Source organism: Ctenopharyngodon idella, chromosome 20 (assembly GCF_019924925.1).
Source record: "Ctenopharyngodon idella isolate HZGC_01 chromosome 20, HZGC01, whole genome shotgun sequence".
NCBI lineage: Eukaryota > Metazoa > Chordata > Actinopteri > Cypriniformes > Xenocyprididae > Ctenopharyngodon > Ctenopharyngodon idella.
Window position 1 is genome coordinate 32,592,240 of NC_067239.1, and position 18,046 is coordinate 32,610,285.

Consider the following 18,046-nt stretch of genomic DNA (forward strand, 5'->3'; position numbering starts at 1 on the left):
GATGTCTTATTATAACCAGTGTTTGTATTTGTGTGTGTTGTCCAGTAAGACTCTCTGATCCTGCTGCTGCCCGATTGTCTCTCGTCCCGCTGCGCTGGCGCCGCCAGAGAGACTCGACTGAGATCAGACGCTGATTGTGCCAGCGTAGCATCTTTCCTCTTCATCTGTCTCTGTACGGCTTTGTCTTCGGCTGCTGTAAACGCTGTGAGTATGTGCTGGACATCTGTCTCACCACACACTAACATAGAAAACCAAAACTGTACTAATATACATGTTTGTCAGGTTAAGTGTGAAGTGTAGAGGCTTATTGGATTAGTTATATGTTAACATAATTGCTTTTGTACAGACTGAGCCAAAATCACAATAACAGGATCAACACTGACCTCTGTGTGTGATTGATCAGTACTGCAGTCTGAGCGAACCAAAACAAGAACTCTTTAAATATGAAATGATAGTGAAAAAAATCTAATTTTCTGAAATGTAACAGTTTATTGAGTCTTTAGACAAAATATAAAAAATAAAATAAAGTTGTGATTTTTGTTGAGGATCATAAGAGACTATAGAAATTGGCGTATCAAATACGCTACAGTAGGCTTTATAGGCAGATTAATGCCATCTGGTGGGAGAAGAAAAGAAAATCATATGAGTGTGTGTGTGTGTGTGTGTATATATATATGGGTCATTGACGAATAAGGTTTTTAAAAGTGTATATTTATAATTTATTTTATACAGTGTTAACAATGAGATTATGTGGTTTTTATAATCAATTAACACTGATTTTGTCATTTTTTACCAGATGGACAAAAATTGTCACTAAAAAAGTCATTCGGTTTAACCAAAATTTCGGTTTTACCGAATGACGATATTTTCAAACAATGCTAACAGGCTGATATCTAGCTAGCTAGCAAAAAGACAATCAAACATTTTATATTTAGTACAAGTTTTTAAAATATTACAACATTTTCCATGTTTTATAGCGGTTGTACCGAATGACCTGATGTTTCGGGACATGCGTATGATCAAGTGAAAACATGAATTTATCAAATAGTTAAGAGAGAGTTAGTTACTTTGCTTCACGACCATGTGGTCCTTTGCAGGTGTCTGAATGATGTCACATCCTGTCACATGATACTGACCGCATGACTTGATCCAAAATGGTCCCTTTATATTGGTTACTCCGAATGACATCAATGAAATAAATTTTTCCAGACATTCTTTCTCATAACAAAGCAACGACTTCTACACATAATTTTAATATCATTTTGCACTATGTTGATATATGATGTTATAAAATCATGGCAGAATAAAAAATATATACATTTATTACATTTTAAGATATTTTAATCGCAAATGAAATGGCTGTATTGGGCTTTGGACGGTTAAACCGAATGACCTTTTGACACTTCAAAATCTTTAAAATATGTAGCAAAATATAATTAAAACCTTCTGTATTCAATAAAAGAGATCTAGTTGTACTACCTTACATACTTTGGATGTCATATCTTTGTTTTTTATTATTATTATTAAGGCTTTTGGACAAAAAAAAAATTATGCGTCACGTCATTGACCCATATATATATATATATATATATATATATAAAATGGTCATTCAATATGTCATTATGGTTAGTTACCAGCATTCAGGCTCAGATCAATAGTTTTGTGTAAGTTTGAGACACAAACTTTGCAGTTTCGACACACTTTAACCAGGAAAATGTCTCTTTAATGTAACACAGAAACAATCGACTCCAAAAAGTAAATGATTTAATACTTTATTCTTGTCGTATTTACAGTGATGTACTGTGAATTCTTCATGGCTCCATGTGTTTCTGTACATTTCTAGAATACTGAACACCTTTTACAGTAAAGATATTTCACAACTTTGACAAAAAATATTTTTAATAAGCAATTAAAAAACACCCTAAACAAGCCTGCAGTGAATTTATGATTCATGAACTGAAATGAAAATTCAATCGCAAACATGTTACATGAGTTCATATAGATCTGCATGGATCAGATTGTCATTACAACATGAAAACAACATTTGGCATCATAACAATCATATTTACAGTGAAAACAACCTATATACTGTATGTACAGCATTTCATGTCATGATGTGAATGTGAGTTAGGAATAACCAATAACACCATTACATTCATATAAAACACAGAAGTGTTGCTGATCTTGAGTTTAAACGTGTCCAGATCTTTCACCCGACACGTTATTAATAATGTTTCGATATGCAATCATTTAATATTTTCTATAATATGCATGGTGATGTATTTTGGTTCAAAGATACGGCTTGCAGAAATCTCAGAGTCTTGAGTTTGAATGCCGTCATCAGATGAATGAAAGCACTATTATACCACAACACTGTTTTATACGTGATTCTGATGTTAAATATCGTCTGATATGATTTCCACATGTTTCTGATCTAATGACGGCGTCTTACAGCAGATATTCATCGGTAGAAAGTAGTTCTGTACGTGAGCGCTTTATGGACCACTGAAAGTGTCTTTCAATAAACTGTTCATCCAAGTCGCTTTACTTAAAACAGACAGAGGGATTTTAAACTATTAATTAAATACTGAGCAGTTCAAATGTTCATATTACATAGTTTTTTTCAAAAGAGTGTCGATGCTATTGAAGAAAAAAGATTGTGATTCTCTTTATAAATGTACTTACTGTAGATAATTAGTGTTTTCTCATCAGGACTTGTGTGTCTAGCAGTGAAATGCTGCTGTTTGCATCAGAACTGAAGCACGAATGATTTCAGCTGGTCAAAACTCGTCTTCTGAACTGTCGGCCAGCAGCATGGCGTTGTCCGGTCCACTCCGCACTTCTCTGGGCGGCTGATGAACATTGAAGAAAAACCATCAGTACTCAAAATGAATCTGCTGAAGCTTTCAAGGACTCAAATTATAGAAAACAGAATTGGTTCATACATTATGCAACATTGAGACTTCATGATGATCGTGATTGTGTTTTGGCTCTAATCAGGAATGAGAGCGACCCGTACCTTTCTCCTCTGGTGTTTGAAGCTGTCTCTCCTCTTGCGATGGATCAGTCTGATGCTGTACAGAGCGCCGACCAGCAGAAGAGCACCAGCTATTCCAATGCCAACAGGTGCCAACATCCCCGACACATAACCAGCCTAGAGAAGACACAGCGGACACACGCTAGCAATCGAACGAGTGGAGTAATCAAGATGTTTAATGTTTTTGAAAGAGTCTCTTCTGCTCACCAAAGCTGCATTTATTTGATCGAAAATGCAGTAAAAACTGTGAAATATTATTCGTATTCAAAATTTTCTATGTGAATCTATTGTAAAAGGTCATTTATTCCTGTGATTAAAACTTTTAATTAATTTGCATGAATTAACACATTGTTTTAGCCCATTGCTACCATGAATTATCATGTTACTAACTTATTGTCTAACTTATAACACATTGTTAGCATGAATTAACATGTTAACATGAATTAGCATGTTAACATTTTAACACATTGCTAGCATAAATTAGCATGTTGCTAGCATGAATTAACATGTTTTAGCACATTGCTGAAATGAATTACCACATTAACGCATTTTAACCCATTGCTAGCATGAATTAGCATGTTTGCAAAACTTATTTTAACACATTACTAACATGAATTAACATATTTTAGCACCTTGTTAACATGGATTAGCATGTTGCTAACATTAATTAGCACATTGTTAGCACAAATTAACATGTTACTAGCATGTTTTAACACAGCTAGCATTTATTAGCATTTTGCTAACATGAAATAACATGTTGCTAACATGTTTTAGCATTTTGATGACATGAATTAGAATAAATTAGCACATTGTTAGCATGTTTTAACACATTGTTAGCATGTTTTAACACATTAGCATTAATTAACATGCTGCTAGCATGTTTTAACATTGATAGCATGAGTTATGTTGCTAGCACTTTTAAACATGTTGCTAGCATGTTAGCATTCTTTAACATTACTAACATGAATTAGCATATTTTAACACGTTGTTAACATGGCTTAGCATGTTGCTAACATGAATTACCACATTGCTAGCTCAAATTAACATGTTACTAGCATGTTTTAACACAGCTAGCATTTATTAGCATAGAATAAATTAACACATTGTTAACATGAATTAGCACACTGTTAGCTCATTTTAGCCCATTGCTAATATGAATTAGCATGTTTTAGCATTTTTCTAACATGAATTAGTACATTGCTAACCTGTTTAACACATTGTTGGCATTAATTAACACATTGCTAGCATGTTTTTGCATGTTGATAACCAGAATTAGAATGAATTAGCGTATTTAGCTTGTTTTAACACATTGTTAGCATTTTTTAACACATTGCTAACATGAATTGGCATGTTGCTAGCATGTTTTAACATTGATAGCACGAGTTATGTTGCTAGCACTTTTAAACATGTTGCTAGCATGTTGTTAGCATGCTTTAGCACATTGCTAACATGAATTAGCATGTTACTTGCATGTTTTAGCACATATGTCACAGTTTTTACCGTTTTTTCAATCGAATAAATGCAGCCTTGGTGAGCAGAAGAGACTTCTTTCAAAACACGTTAAAAAATTGTAATGATTCTGAACTTTTCTCTCGCATGAATATGAAAGGAAATGAGCTGTACCTTCTCTCGTATCAGCTCAACCCAGCTCCGCACTAGAACAGTAAACAGAGAATGAATGAACACTCTTTTAATCGTGATGCTCGTGATAACATGGCAGTTCTGTGGATTCTCACCCAGGCCCTGGTTCCGCTGCACCCAGACGGGAGGAGGGGGGATCAGGCTGTAGGGCGGCCGCGTGTGCGGTGCCATGGTGCTTTCCATCAGGTCCTCTTCACTCTCTTCCTCCTCCTCGTCAGAATCCATCTCCTCGTCCTCTTCATCTTCATCAGGCTCCTCTATAAGACACAGAGGTTCGTTCAGCTCACGGCGTGTCAGAAACGAGCGCCGCTGCTTTAAACGCACACGCACCAACCTTTAGTCTCCGGATCTTCTGTGTCTGTCTTTGGTTTCGACGCTGCTACGTGAACGCCCGTCAGAGGATGATGGGTAACTGAGCTCTGTGTGATGTCATCGTCTGCAGGACCAATCAGATTATCGTTAAAAATCAATTTCCCTATGGAGAACATGAATGGCTCTGTTATACATTCTTACTTTGTTTACTCCCATAAGGCTCCTCTGACAGATCAGATTCTGTGACGGACGCTCTCGATCTCTCCGCTCCAGACATTCCTGAGAGATGAACATCAGAGGAAGTGTGTTCCGTATCCATGGACACCATTTGCTCAAGCTCTGTGTCTCCCGCCGTTACGGCAGCTGGAGCCATGGCGACAGACACTTCGGACGACGACACTAAGCCTCCGGGCGGCGTGACATCCTCAAACGGCTCAAAAATCAAAGGAAGGTCTTCGGAGGACATGGTGGCCTCTGTGCCCACTTCCTGAGACGAGGGCAGGACGCTCACTTCCTCTGGAAAAGGAAAAGGCAAAGTCATTTTTTGCATCAGCCTGAAACAATGACTAAACAGATATTTGACCTATACTCAAATAGAATCATGTTGACAAAGGGTTAGTTCACTCAAAAATGAAAATTATCCCATGATTTATTCACCCTCGAGCCATCCAACCATCTTCTTTCAGACAAACACAATCGGAGTTATATTAAATATCCTGGCTCTTCCAAGCTTTATAATGGGATTGAAGCCCAAAAAAGTGCATCCATCCATCATAAAAGTACTCCACACGACTCCAGGGGGTTAATAAAGGCCTTCTGAAGTGAAGCGATATGTTTTTGTAAGATATTTTTCTTACAAAAACGCATCGCTTCACTTCAGAAGGCCTTTATTATGTTGTATGGATTACTGTTATGATGGATGGATGCGCTTTTTTGGGCTTCAAAATCTCAACCCCCATTATAAGCCACAATATTATTTACTATAACTCTGATTGTGTTCGTCTGAAAGAAGATATAATTTTCATTTTGGGTGAACTAACCCTTTAATGTCAGACATCGCGAGCCAAGAACATCAAAGTATGAATAACCACAGAGCTGTCAAGCCCTGTTAACATTAATAATGAACGTGCAGACGCCTCTTTTAGCAGTCAGCTCCACTTTCCTTCAGCACGACTCAAAATAGAAAGTAATTAGGCTGCTGTCGGCGCCCGCTGGGGTTCAAAGTGGAGCGGGACGCTCTCTGCTCCTCTACCCTTCATACTTACACTCTACTAATGCAAACTAGCAGCAGATGTTTTCAACCAGAGCCCTTCATGACTGACGCATGTTCATTGATTAACTCTTTACTCATATTTTACTACAACTATTGTCTCTGTTCTTTGTCTAAAATACTTCATAGACAGATGCAATGTTCCCGTGGGTTGTTTAACTGACCTGCCCGCAGATGAACCGGTTCCGTCCACGTATCAGCCGTGTCCAGCAGTGTCGGTCCAGTCGAGTCTCCGCTGGTAATGCTGGTTGGGATAGCGGTCGGTGCGTCTGAAGGAGAGCTGGAGATCGTGTCTGCGTTCAGCCTTCTGTCCTCATTAGATGCTTCGAGCTGAAGTGTGTCGGTTCTCAGTAGATCTGCGGTAGGAGGCGTCGTCAGAGACCACGGGAGAGACGCGCCGTCTGCAGATTCTGTTGTGTTCCGCGACCCGTCGTATGTCTGTCGCTCGTTCAGCCTGTCCTCGTTTCCGTCCGCCGTCGTTCTGCCAAACCCCTCATGAATCCTGACGCCTTCCTCCTCATCTCTTCCATGCTGCACGTTTGGAGCAGATGTTTGTGCTGTTTGGGGGTTTTGTAAGCTGATGGTCAACAAGGGTGAGTCGATTGAGTGAGTCCTGGTGACCGTGTCTGTTCTGTCCTTCAGCAAAGACGATGCTGAGTCTTTCTCATTCTCCAGCGGTCTGACGGTCCTCTCCAGTGTGGCGGCCCGGCTGGCGAGACAGACCGCAGCCAGCAGGAGACTTTGGAAAGTTGCACCAGCCAACATAGCGGATCCGTCACTCGGGCACAAAGTCTGAAACCGAAGTTAAACGTGAGCAGGTCCAAAACACCAATCCACACTTCCTGTAGAAACACGAGCAAGTGGAGGAAATACAATGTGCTGTGGTATAAATGACAGATTTTCTGCTTTCTGTAAATAAAAAATACTTAAATGTTTTCATATTATGCGTTGTCTGGTATGCATTGCTTTTAGATAGACTGACTGAATTGGTTTGGCCAGATCTTGATATTGAACATTATTGAAGTGAACTGAATCAACGTTGAACTGAATTGTTCTGAATGAATTGATCTGTGTTGAACGTGTTTACGTTACAGCCATTCTGCTCATTTTACAAACAGCAGTTTCTAGTCCCATTGACTTCCATAGTGTTTTTTCATACTGTTGAAGTCAAATGTTTGGTTCAAATGATCGTCTTTTGTGTTCTACAGAATAACCGTATAGAACCGTATTGTAAAAACTTATAAAATTTGGCACACAGATAGAGGACAGTCTGAAATGTTACCATATCAAATTTGAAGTCTCTACCTCAAACCCTCTAGCGCCACCAACAGTTCAAAGATTCACTCATGTTTATGCTCATAACTTTTGACGTTTAAGTCCTAAAAACAAAAATCTTTCTTCCTCTGATTTCATGGCTCATGCTGATTCGAATGCATCCCTATGATGTAATTACCGCCATTTTGAATCCTACTTTTTCAAACTCCTCCAATTTGCACGAAATGATCAGCCAATCCGTTCTTGTATAGCGCGTCAACGAATTTGACGGCGAGCACGCAAAAATGGATTTGATGCTGTATCTTCACAATGATTTGGTTTATTGACACCAAACTTGGTATATGTCATTACAGGCATGACTTGCACAATATCGTCACAGCGCCACCTACTGGTGCCGAGATAGGAAAAATGCCTTTTTTTGCTTATAACTTTTGAATGCCTTGTCCTAAAATCATGAGGATGGTCTTTTTAGATTCCTTGAGGCATGCCGAGTTGAACGATATCCAATTTTCTTTGGTCGGCCATTTTGAATTTTGTCATAAAATGCTGTGTTTTACTACTTTTTCGAACTTCTACAAAATTTGTCTGATTTGTACGAAATATGGTATGTAGCATCTACAGACGCTCATGACAAAAAGCTATTAAAAGATTTCTGATAGACCCAATCGTTGTTTTATACTGCGTCAACAAATCTGACGCCAAAATGGATATGCGTTTGTATCTTTGCGAAAGTTTTGTGTATTGACACGAAACTTGGTACATGTCATCACAGGCATGACTTGAGGGTGCATGCAGAGTTTCGTCACAGCGCCACCTACTGCTCAGAAGTTATAAACCATGTTATAAGTGCTTTGATGTAATGTGAACAGCTTTATCCTAACCTCATGATCACAGATGTCCACAAATATTCTGCCCTTATTCGGCTTGACCCCGTAATTGCTGCTTGCAGCTATATTTATTATTATTATTAATATTAAAAGAATCTGCCGTGTCTAGAATGGTGCTTTTATGAAGAACAGAATTTACAAAACAACAGCATTTCACTCGGAAACAACAGGAGAATATGAATATGAATCATTTTAAATGCATCCATTCATGCTTTAATAAATTATTCAAATATAATGCATATGTTTAATTGACATATTCCAATGATTATTTATTCATAATATTTTTATTTATCATATTAAACACTGGTTCTGTATATTGGTTTAGCACACTTAAAAATAATCAGTACTGGTTGTAAACAACAACAACAATGTTGGTCTCAAGATGCATATTCATGTTTTGTGCTGCTTGTTTAACCACCCATTTTGTCATGGTCTACATTTCCTCGCTCTTTCAGTTCTGCAGCAGTAACTTGACACACACACACACACACACTACTGCAATTCTCTGCCAGTGTCTAAAAATAGCGCGGAGCTCATTCTCCAAGACAATGCGCCCTACTGTATCATCATTTAGGTTTCCATGCAGTTATTTATTGATCTTCATCATCATAAATCAAAGTCGTGTGGTATAGAATATGCGTAATTGCGTGCATTTATGCATGTCATTTTCTCTGGCACTGAACACCTCGCATGTCTGCATCAGGCACTGTTATAATGTGCTGCGTAATATCTTTCCATATGTGACTGCGCAATGGGCAGATTCTGATTCCCCCGCGTCATGTGCATTACAGCATGCAAAAACTGACTGCTCTTCCGGACAACTTTAATATGAGGTAAACAAACACAATGGCACATCATCACAGTAATGACGCACAAGAATCCAGATGCACATCATCCTCACCTGCTGTGTGTGAACGCGGAGTCCGTCTCATGTCCAGTGCACGCGCAGTGTTTCAGTCACCCGTTACCGCTGTTAAGTGGCATTATAAGCAGTCGCCGTTATTCCTCTGTCTGCGTCAGCTCATGCCACACTGAAGTTTCCGCTGGCTCTCGTCTGCAGGCGCGCAGTCAGTCACGGGCATCTGCGCAGTCGACTACAGGTCACTGTGTTTGTGGACAGCGCGGGAAACTTCAATAAGTAGTAAAGGCCTAATTCATTTAAATATAAAGTATTTGTTTAATGATTAAACACTGACATGTAGTAGGCATAGTAGTAGTATATTGAAATAAAATAAAAAAATGATATCAATTGAATTAGGATATCTGAAAACTTTTGCTGAAGCCTTAAAGGGATAGTTCACCACAAAAAACGAATTTACTCTCCCTCAAGTTGTTCCAAACCTTTATGTGTTTATTTCTTCTGCTGAACACAAAAGAAGATATTTTGAAGAATGTTTGTATTATTTTTTTTCCCATACAATGGAAGTCAATGGTTTCCCACAACTGTTTGGTTACCCATATTATTCAAAATATATTCGTTTGTGTTCAGCAGAAGAAAGAAATTCATACAGGTTTGGAACACCTTGAGGGTGAGTAAATGATGACTGAATTTTAATTTTAGGGTGAACTATCCCTTTAAAAGAAGTGACTTGTCATCATTTCTGAAGGCGCCTTGGCTCCAAGTTTCCGCGGAGTGCTGATCTGAGTTCAGCTTCACCCACCCCCAATCCCGCGCATTCAAACAGACAGTAAACTGTGAAGAGCTGATCTCAGATCAGCGGAGCCTTCATTCAAAACACAAAACACTTCATTCAAAACACAAATTACACATATCGTCACACATAAAAATGTACAAAAGAAGGATCAAGTAAATGTCTGCGTGTTCGATGTGTTGAATTAATCGAATATTATTTACCGTTGCCGAAACTATTTTTATTCAGGCGAATGCAGGGCAGCCATTGCGAACTTGCGAAGGACCCCGCCCGTCTCTCTGATGCTATGAGTGTCAGCGTTGTGTTTACATATTAATAATCTCCTTTTTTCTCCCTGAAATAGTGTTATTTCTATCGATAAAATGCCCTTGTTTGAAGGCCTGGGCAGTGGAGGGGAGAAGACAGCCGTGGTTATTGATTTAGGAGCGGCGTACACAAAGTAAGTGACGGTTATTCGTGCAGCGGTCACGTTGATTCATACAATATAAATGAAGTTGTGATAAAAGGATGTTTTAGATACAGATGTTTTCTTTTCTTGTGTTTGTAATGTGTAGATGTGGCTTTGCCGGCGAGACTGGGCCGAGATTCATCATCCCCAGTGAAATTAAACACCCTGGATCTCAGGAGGTCTCATCATCTCCGTTTATCATCATAATAATTAATAAGCATGATCGTATTTAACAGATAACATTTGCTGTATCTTTATTGTACAAATGCTTGAAACAGTAATATTATATCTATGTTAAAGTCTGCATGAAAGGGAAGTTGCGCTAGACTTTTTTTCTCCTATTGTGACGTATATCCGAGTGAAACGCTTCTCGAACAAGAACAAATGTAGGGCGGGGCTTGATTTTGTTTGTGGGGAGTTGATTGGATGCTTGGTGTTTATTATTAGTGGATCTCATGTGAGTGACATGTTGCCCCGCCCTCGCGCCAGTAAAGACGTCATCTAGAGTTATTTTGATCAAGAATTTAAAACAATGGTGTGAATTGACCATTTTGATTTCATGCTGACTTTAAATGATCGTGTCTCCAGGCTGTTCAAGTCGTGCAGTACAACATCAACACCGAGGAGCTGTACACCATCCTGAAGGAGTTCATTCACCTGCTGTACTTCAGGTACGGGAGGCAGCTGTGTTTTTGAACGGCTCACAATATATTCTGTTTGTGCTTCTCGCTCATGATCTCAGCTGAACACATGATGCTGTTTTTCCCTTCAGGCATCTGCTTGTGAATCCTCGAGACCGGCGCGTGGTGATCATTGAGTCCATCCTCTGTCCTTCACACTTCAGAGAGACGCTCTCCAGAGTCTTCTTCAAGCACTTTGAGGTGAAGTCGTCCAACAGTTTCTGTTTTAATCAGTATTTCACTGTATTTACAACTTGATAAACTGAAATCAAAAGATCAGATTATTCGTATCAAACAAATTAATGTAGTGGTGTGCACAGACCTCTGCTGGGACAGGTGCGAAAGTGGCCCCCCTCTGTTGAAATCGTGTTCTGGTGGGCACCACAATACGGCCGAAAGGGCACTTTACTAAGGGGCATGTTAAAAAATGCTAGCAAAATTTTAAATCATGCTAGAAACATGTTAAATCATGTTAACAAGGATGTTAAAACATGCTAGCAACGTGTTACTTCATGGTAGAAACATGCTAAAACACGTTAGCATTAAAGGGGACCTATTATGCAAAATTCACTTTTGCGTGGTGTTTAGACATTAATGTGTGTTGGCAGTGTGTGAACACAACCACCCTATAATGATAAAAATCCAACCACTCCTTTTTTTAAATCCCCATAAATCATAAGCAGTGTCTCAGAACAAGCCGTTTCCAGATCCCTGTCAGTGTCACATTAGCCACAGGCCCCACCCACGAATGTTGACAGACACTGCCGTTTTAACATAGAACCGCCCTGAGCGAGTTCACAGTGAGTTGTGCAGTCCGCCATTGCTGCACTGACGAGAACGTCTCCCAAGCGTTTTAGGTGTTCTGTAGCTGGATGGATTAATCCACAGAGCTCTCTCCATTTACTCCCTAAATCTGAGCCGCTGAAGACGAGTTGGATTCATTTTGTTTTCGAAGAAAATGCTCCCTCAACTCTACTGAAATTCGGTTATGTCTGCGCGAATCATTTCACACCGGACTGCTTTGTGAATGAATGTCAATACAAAGGGACAATACAAAACAGAGGTTGAGCTAAAAAGTCATTACTCAAGGATAGATCAGTTCGTGATCCAGCTTACAGTCTCCAGAGTGATACTGGATACGGCAGTAATGAAGGTGAGAGCACTTTATTACAGTTCATCGGAGTTGATTTATGGATATAATGTTTACCAGTTTATTAAGCACCACCTGAAAAAGCATAAGGTCTTTATATATTTGTTTACTGTTAGTTGTAACAAGTGTTTCTGTGTAATTCGCTGTGTATGTTGATGATAATGAGAGAGAGTTTATGGATAATATTTTAATGCACACTTGCACTGTGTTTTATTAAGCTCTTACGGTGATTTTCTAGAGTGAAAACAGACATTTCATATTTTGTGTGAAGTACAATATACATTAAACTCATCTGTAAAGTTTTGGCCATCATTCAGATGGGGTGCGGTACAACAGGCTTGTGCTAATATAGTGGATAAAAACAAGACAATATAAGTTATAGCCGTAATTGAACTAAACTATACCTGTTCTATCTCCACGCAGCATATATTCACAGTTTCTGACATTATAGTGCGTCCTGACTGACTCCTGACACCGGAGAACGAGCTCTTGAAGCTCCGCCCTCTTAGGTCGAGCACAGCAGCTCATTTGCATTTAAAGGGCACACGCTGAAACTGCGTGTTTTTGCTCAACCCCAAAAAGTGCCAATTTTAACATGCTATAAAAATGATCTGTGGGGTATTTTGAGCTAAAACTTCACATACACACTCTGGGGACATCAGAGACTTATTTTACATCTTATAAAATGGGGCATAATGGGTCCCCTTTAAAACATGTTAGCAGTGTTAATTTACATGTTATCAACTTACTAAATCATGTTAAATGTTTAAACATGTTAACAACAATGTTAAATCATGTTAGAAACATGCTAAAACATGCTATCAACATGTTATGTCATGTTAGCAATTTGTTAATCCACGTAGAAGCATGCTAGCATGTGCTAAAACATGCAACAAACATTCTATCATTGTGTTAATTCAAAATAAAAAAAAAAAAAAAAAAAACATGTTAGCAACATTAGCTCTGTAGCTAATTCTGGGGCAGTTTTTTACTGGCCGTTATCCCTGTGAAATAAAGAATTAATAGTAATAAACATGTTAGCAAAGCGTTAAATCATGCTAGAAACATGCTAACAATGTGCTGAAGCATTCTAGCAACATGTTAAAACACCCTAGCAACCCATCTATCTATCTGCTTCATATTTTTGTGGAAACTGATATTTATAAAAGTTTTTTTTTTTCAAATAAATGATGTTCTTTTGAACTTTCTGTTCATCAAAGAACCCTAAAAAACAAAAATTATGAACGTTTCCACAAATATGACATTAATAATAATCAGAAATGTTTCTTGATCATCAAATCATCATATTAGAATGATTTCTGAAGGATCATGTGACACTGAAGACTGGAGTAATGATGCTGAAAATTCAGCTTTGATCACAGGAATAAATTACATTTTACTATATATTCACATAGAAAACAGATATTTTACATTGGAATAATATTTCACTGTTTTTACTGTATTTTTGATCAAATAAAATTCCAGTCTTTTGAGCGTCAGTGTACAGTAAAATCTCAATGTCTCGTCATGTGTCTCTATTGCAGGTCCCGTCGGTCCTGTTTGCTCCCAGTCATCTGATGTCCGTCATGACTCTGGGCATCCAGTCTGCTCTCGTCATGGATTGTGGATACACGGAGACGCTGGTGTTACCAGGATCCTTTGACAGCAAATACGCTTTGAAACTAATTTAACTCTGTTTACTTTCTTAGTTCGTCTTCCTGATCAGATTGTGAATGATTCATCAGTTTCTATTGCACTTTATACAAGCAGCTTATGTGATGTACACCAACATTATCAGGTCAGATGACTTTAACAGCACACTAGATCTATGAAGGCATTCCGATCCTGTCCGCATGGGAGGCTCTACCAATGGGAGGAAAAGCCATCCATAAGTAAGTCCAGTGTGACATGAAACGAGGCGTGTGTAAGATAAAGCTGCTTGTGTTCTCAGCGTGTGTCGTTGTTCGTCTGCAGGGAGCTGCACAGTCTGCTGAGTGAGCAATGCACGCTGGACACCGACGCCGGCACCGGCCTCAACCTGCCCGCCCTCATCAGTGAGACACTCGCACTGTTTGACCAGTATTTGTTTTCTATCAGTATTCACTCTAATACAGAGCAAAGTTTTGATTATCTAGAGGCCTATCAGATATAGCTTTGTGTATGGTCAAGTCAGGGTGCCCATGTAGCTTATATAGCTTTATAGTATTTGTTCTGGTTTACTGTCTGATTATCTGTTGGTCATCATTACAGGCACTATTCCAGAGGATGTTGTGGAGGATATCAAAGGTTCGTCATATACCTTCCTCATGCATAAAATCAAGACCTGCTCTACATTTATTCTTGTTGAATCAGTTTCCTGTTTCACTCAGATATCTGGGTTTCAAACACTGTTTCAGGTTGCCTTTAATGACTAACTCTGTGTTTAGTGCGGACGTGTTTTGTTAGCGACCTGCAGAGGGGCATGAAGATCCAGGAGGCCAAATTCAACATGGACGGATCTGCTGAGGTCAGAGAACACGCTTTAAAATCAGTCGATTCAGATGTATAACTGCTATAAAAATTAAGAAAGTTTTTACAGTCCTACTCATTTGACCTGCTTTTACATTCTCAAACTATTAGTAAACGTCAGAATATTCACACTCCGTTCTTATTGGTCCATCAGAGACCGGCTCCTCCTCCAGATGTGGAATATCCATTGGATGGGCAGAAGATTCTGCATGTCAAGGGCTTCATCAGGTAAAAACCTTCAAACCAGACAAGATGATCTGCTTTTTCCCCCAACTCAAATACCTCAAGGTCACATATTTGAACTAAGATTAATGAGCCGCAAGTGAGACGACACGTTCTCGCCATTGTTTCTGAGCTTTCTCCTGCTCTCTCTTACAGACGGGTTGTTGTTTGTTAATCTGACCCACATCGCTTCTTACTAAAACATGCCTGACCGTTTTCCAGAGACTCGGTGGCCGAGATGTTGTTCGAGCAGGATAATGAGGAGAAATCCATCGCCACGCTGCTGCTGGACACTTTGGTTAAGGTACAAAATATTAGATCTTCAAATCCAGCCTTATTAATCGTTTGCTTTGTTTATATAATTGCAAAGCAACACCCTAGAAATCATCCAAAAGCAACTGCATAGCGACGCCCTGCCTCTTTGCAGTTCTCACTTTTCCCAGCATTCACCTTGTTTATTTGTGTGCTTGTTCGTTCCACACCAGTGTCCCATCGACACTCGCAAGGTTCTGTCAGAGAACTTGGTGATAATCGGTGGTACGGCCATGTTGCCCGGGTTCCTGCACCGACTCCTGGCCGAGATCCGCTCGCTGGTGGAAAAACCGAAGTACCGTGATGCTCTGGCTACCAAGAGCTTCCGTATCCACAGCCCTCCAGCCAAACCCAACTGCACCGCCTGGTTAGGAGGTGAGCATGGCTTTAGGACCTCTCCATGGGACGAGAAATGATGTTCGCCCCTGGATAATACAATTTTCTGCCATTTACTCATGTTTGCTTTGTTTCTTCCCATGTAGGTGCTATATTTGGAGCATTACAGGACATTTTAGGGAGTCGCTCGGTGTCCAGAGACTACTACAACCAGACGGGCCGCATCCCAGACTGGTGCTGTCTCAGCACCCCACCTCCGGATTCAGTCTATGAGGCGGGAAAAACACCTCCACCTCTCATGAAGAGGGCCTTCTCCACTGAGAAATGAACTGGACATTTCAAATATTAACCTCCTCTAAATCCTGTCCGTCTGCTTAATCAGATATGCTCTTGTATGTTTACTGTATATAGTCCTGGTGTGTAATGGTCTAAAGCAGAGATTCTCAACTCTGGCCCTCGAGATCCACTCCAAGCTTACCTGCCTGTAACGTTCTAGTAATCCTCAAGACCTTGAGTAGTCTTTTCAGGTGTGTTTGATTAGGGTTGGAGCCAAAATCTGCAGGAAAGTGGAGCCTGAGGGCCAGAGTTGAGAACCCCTGGTCTACAGTATGTCATATTGGTTCAGCTTTACTTCATTTTTAATAGTAGGTGAAACTAAAACCACTAGGGGTCAGTAACAGTCGCAGCAGGCCTCTGCTTCACTCATGAAAGAGATAAACCATTTCCAGAGCATGACATTTGTCCAGCCTAAACCATGTCAGTTCTTACATAGTTTTGGACAAAAAGCTACTCTTTAATTATTATTTAAATGTCTGTGCTTGTTCTTGGACCATCAACTTGACCGTAGTGTCAAGAAAATACATCCCATTTCAATTATATATTTAACAACCAGTTTGGTTGTTAAATATATAATATACAAGAGCTGGATATGTTGAAAAGTTTGGTGTATTTATTAGGTTTGTGAAATAAACATTTAAAAATTTGTCAAATGGGGTCTTTTATTATATTTGTCCATTTTAGTGTCATATCATTAACTTAAGATTTAGACACGTTATCTCTTAATTGTTCTTTGTTTCATTAATTTTTTTTCCTAGGCAAATTTTAAGGTTTCTGATTGGTTGCATAAACTGCTTAGACTAGTCTTAAAAGTTAGCCATCTGTTTTTTCTTCATGACTTGTCATGAAACTTTATAAAGTCGGTAAAATAAAAAGGTAGATTGGAAAAGTAAGATTGATTAACTCTTGGCCCCTGATGTTAAAGAATAAGAAGGGCAAGTGGACTAAAATGAAAGATTGCGTTCCACTTCACTTTTTTTATGCCCTTCCATCAAGAACTTCCCTCCATATCATTGACTTAGATCAGGGAGCTCCAAACTTTGTCCTGGAGCATCACTGCCCTGCAGAGTTTAGCTCCAACCCCAATTAAACACACCTAAACCAGCTGATCAAGGTCTAACTAGGCATACTAGAAACTTCCAGGCAGGTGTGTTGAGGCAAGTTGGAGCCACTGTCCCAAATGGCACACTTCTATTCACTTTCGGTCTTGTGGACCTGCAATGGCTGCCATGTGCGCGTGTCCGTTAAGGCCGGAACACACCAAGCCGACGCTGACGAACTAGTGGTAACGAAAGCAGACTGCGGGGTTGGCTCACGTCGGCAGCGTCTGTGTCCAAAGTTGCCCTGACACACCAAACTGACGCTCGACACCCAGCGGCCAAGTAGCACGTCCATTCTGTGCCTGCGCAAGATGAAATGCCTTTCTGTATCAGCAGGTGGCAGTAGCTGAACAGCCAATCAGAATGATCAGATGGCCCGACGGACCGATGAGCTCCGACGCCGATTCAACATTTCGAATCGGCTGGAAAAAAGCTGACGAGGACCAACTTCAGCCGACGGTGCAGAACACACTGAGAAAACTTAGTCGGCTGACGGCCAACCGTCGGCTTGGTGTGTTCCAGCCTTTAAGTCCACGAGATCGGAGGGTTTCCCATTTGTCAATTTTACGCTTCAGAAGGGTGCTCGCGAACGCCCCTTTTGTGGCCAATATGTGCCCTCAAATGTGCGGAATCATAGGGAAGACCATGAGTGTTTAGGGTGCCATTTGGGAAAGGGCCAAACTCAGCTGGACAGTGGCCCTCCAAGACCGAGTTTGAAGATCCCTGACTTATATGTACATCATTGCACGAGTGCCCACTACTGGTGGAACCCTTGCAATGGGTTGAATTGGAAAGTCCTAAGTACATGTGATTAGACTCGCCCCCTCTGTCATAATCAAGGGCTGCATCCGAAATCGCATACTTTGCTATAATATAGTAA

The 18,046-nt window shown here is 39.9% G+C and overlaps 2 protein-coding genes and 1 long non-coding RNA gene across 4 annotated transcripts in view; 2 read left to right on the forward strand and 1 right to left on the reverse strand.

Moving 5' to 3' along the window:
- LOC127501980 (uncharacterized) overlaps positions 1 to 3,138 on the forward strand; it is an 11,441-nt gene extending 8,303 nt beyond the window's left edge. Inside the window, exons 5-6 of the long non-coding RNA XR_007926746.1 lie at positions 46 to 204; positions 3,001 to 3,138. This is a non-coding gene — a long non-coding RNA (uncharacterized LOC127501980). The remainder of the gene's footprint in view (positions 1 to 45; positions 205 to 3,000) is intronic.
- LOC127501937 (armadillo-like helical domain-containing protein 4) lies at positions 1,757 to 9,523 on the reverse strand. Of its 2 annotated transcripts, none has more exons than XM_051874289.1 (8): positions 9,324 to 9,523; positions 6,425 to 7,052; positions 5,192 to 5,506; positions 5,013 to 5,114; positions 4,774 to 4,935; positions 4,661 to 4,692; positions 3,020 to 3,154; positions 1,757 to 2,852 (listed from the first exon to the last, which is right to left on the reverse strand). In XM_051874289.1, the coding sequence occupies exons 2-8, from the start codon at positions 7,023 to 7,025 to the stop codon at positions 2,781 to 2,783; spliced, it is 1,419 nt and encodes a 472-aa protein (XP_051730249.1). In that variant the 5' UTR covers positions 7,026 to 7,052; positions 9,324 to 9,523; the 3' UTR covers positions 1,757 to 2,780. The 2 variants fall into 2 exon arrangements, with proteins under 2 accessions (XP_051730249.1, XP_051730248.1); XM_051874288.1 differs by having other exon boundaries at positions 6,425 to 7,102.
- Positions 9,524 to 10,295: 772 nt separating this feature from the next.
- actr10 (actin related protein 10) lies at positions 10,296 to 16,719 on the forward strand. Its single transcript, XM_051874312.1, has 13 exons — positions 10,296 to 10,513; positions 10,629 to 10,701; positions 11,111 to 11,193; positions 11,295 to 11,403; positions 13,897 to 14,004; positions 14,177 to 14,244; positions 14,327 to 14,406; positions 14,603 to 14,638; positions 14,779 to 14,858; positions 15,015 to 15,088; positions 15,305 to 15,386; positions 15,568 to 15,769; positions 15,877 to 16,719. Exons 1-13 carry the CDS (start codon positions 10,437 to 10,439, stop codon positions 16,056 to 16,058), a joined length of 1,254 nt encoding a protein of 417 aa, XP_051730272.1. The 5' UTR covers positions 10,296 to 10,436; the 3' UTR covers positions 16,059 to 16,719.
- Positions 16,720 to 18,046: the final 1,327 nt, after the last annotated feature.

Coding starts and splice junctions, on each gene's coding strand:
- actr10 (XM_051874312.1), top strand. CDS start 10,437: ATGCCCTTGTTTGAAGGCCTGGGCAGTGGAGGGGAGAAGACAGCCGTG. Junction 10,702..11,110: donor AACACCCTGGATCTCAGGAG/GTCTCATCATCT, acceptor TCGTGTCTCCAG/GCTGTTCAAGTCGTGCAGTA. Junction 14,639..14,778: donor TGTTGTGGAGGATATCAAAG/GTTCGTCATATA, acceptor CTCTGTGTTTAG/TGCGGACGTGTTTTGTTAGC.
- LOC127501937 (XM_051874289.1), bottom strand. CDS start 7,025: ATGTTGGCTGGTGCAACTTTCCAAAGTCTCCTGCTGGCTGCGGTCTGT. Junction 5,507..6,424: donor ACCGGTTCATCTGCGGGCAG/GTCAGTTAAACA, acceptor TTCCTTTTCCAG/AGGAAGTGAGCGTCCTGCCC. Junction 4,936..5,012: donor AGAAGATCCGGAGACTAAAG/GTTGGTGCGTGT, acceptor TGTGTCTTATAG/AGGAGCCTGATGAAGATGAA.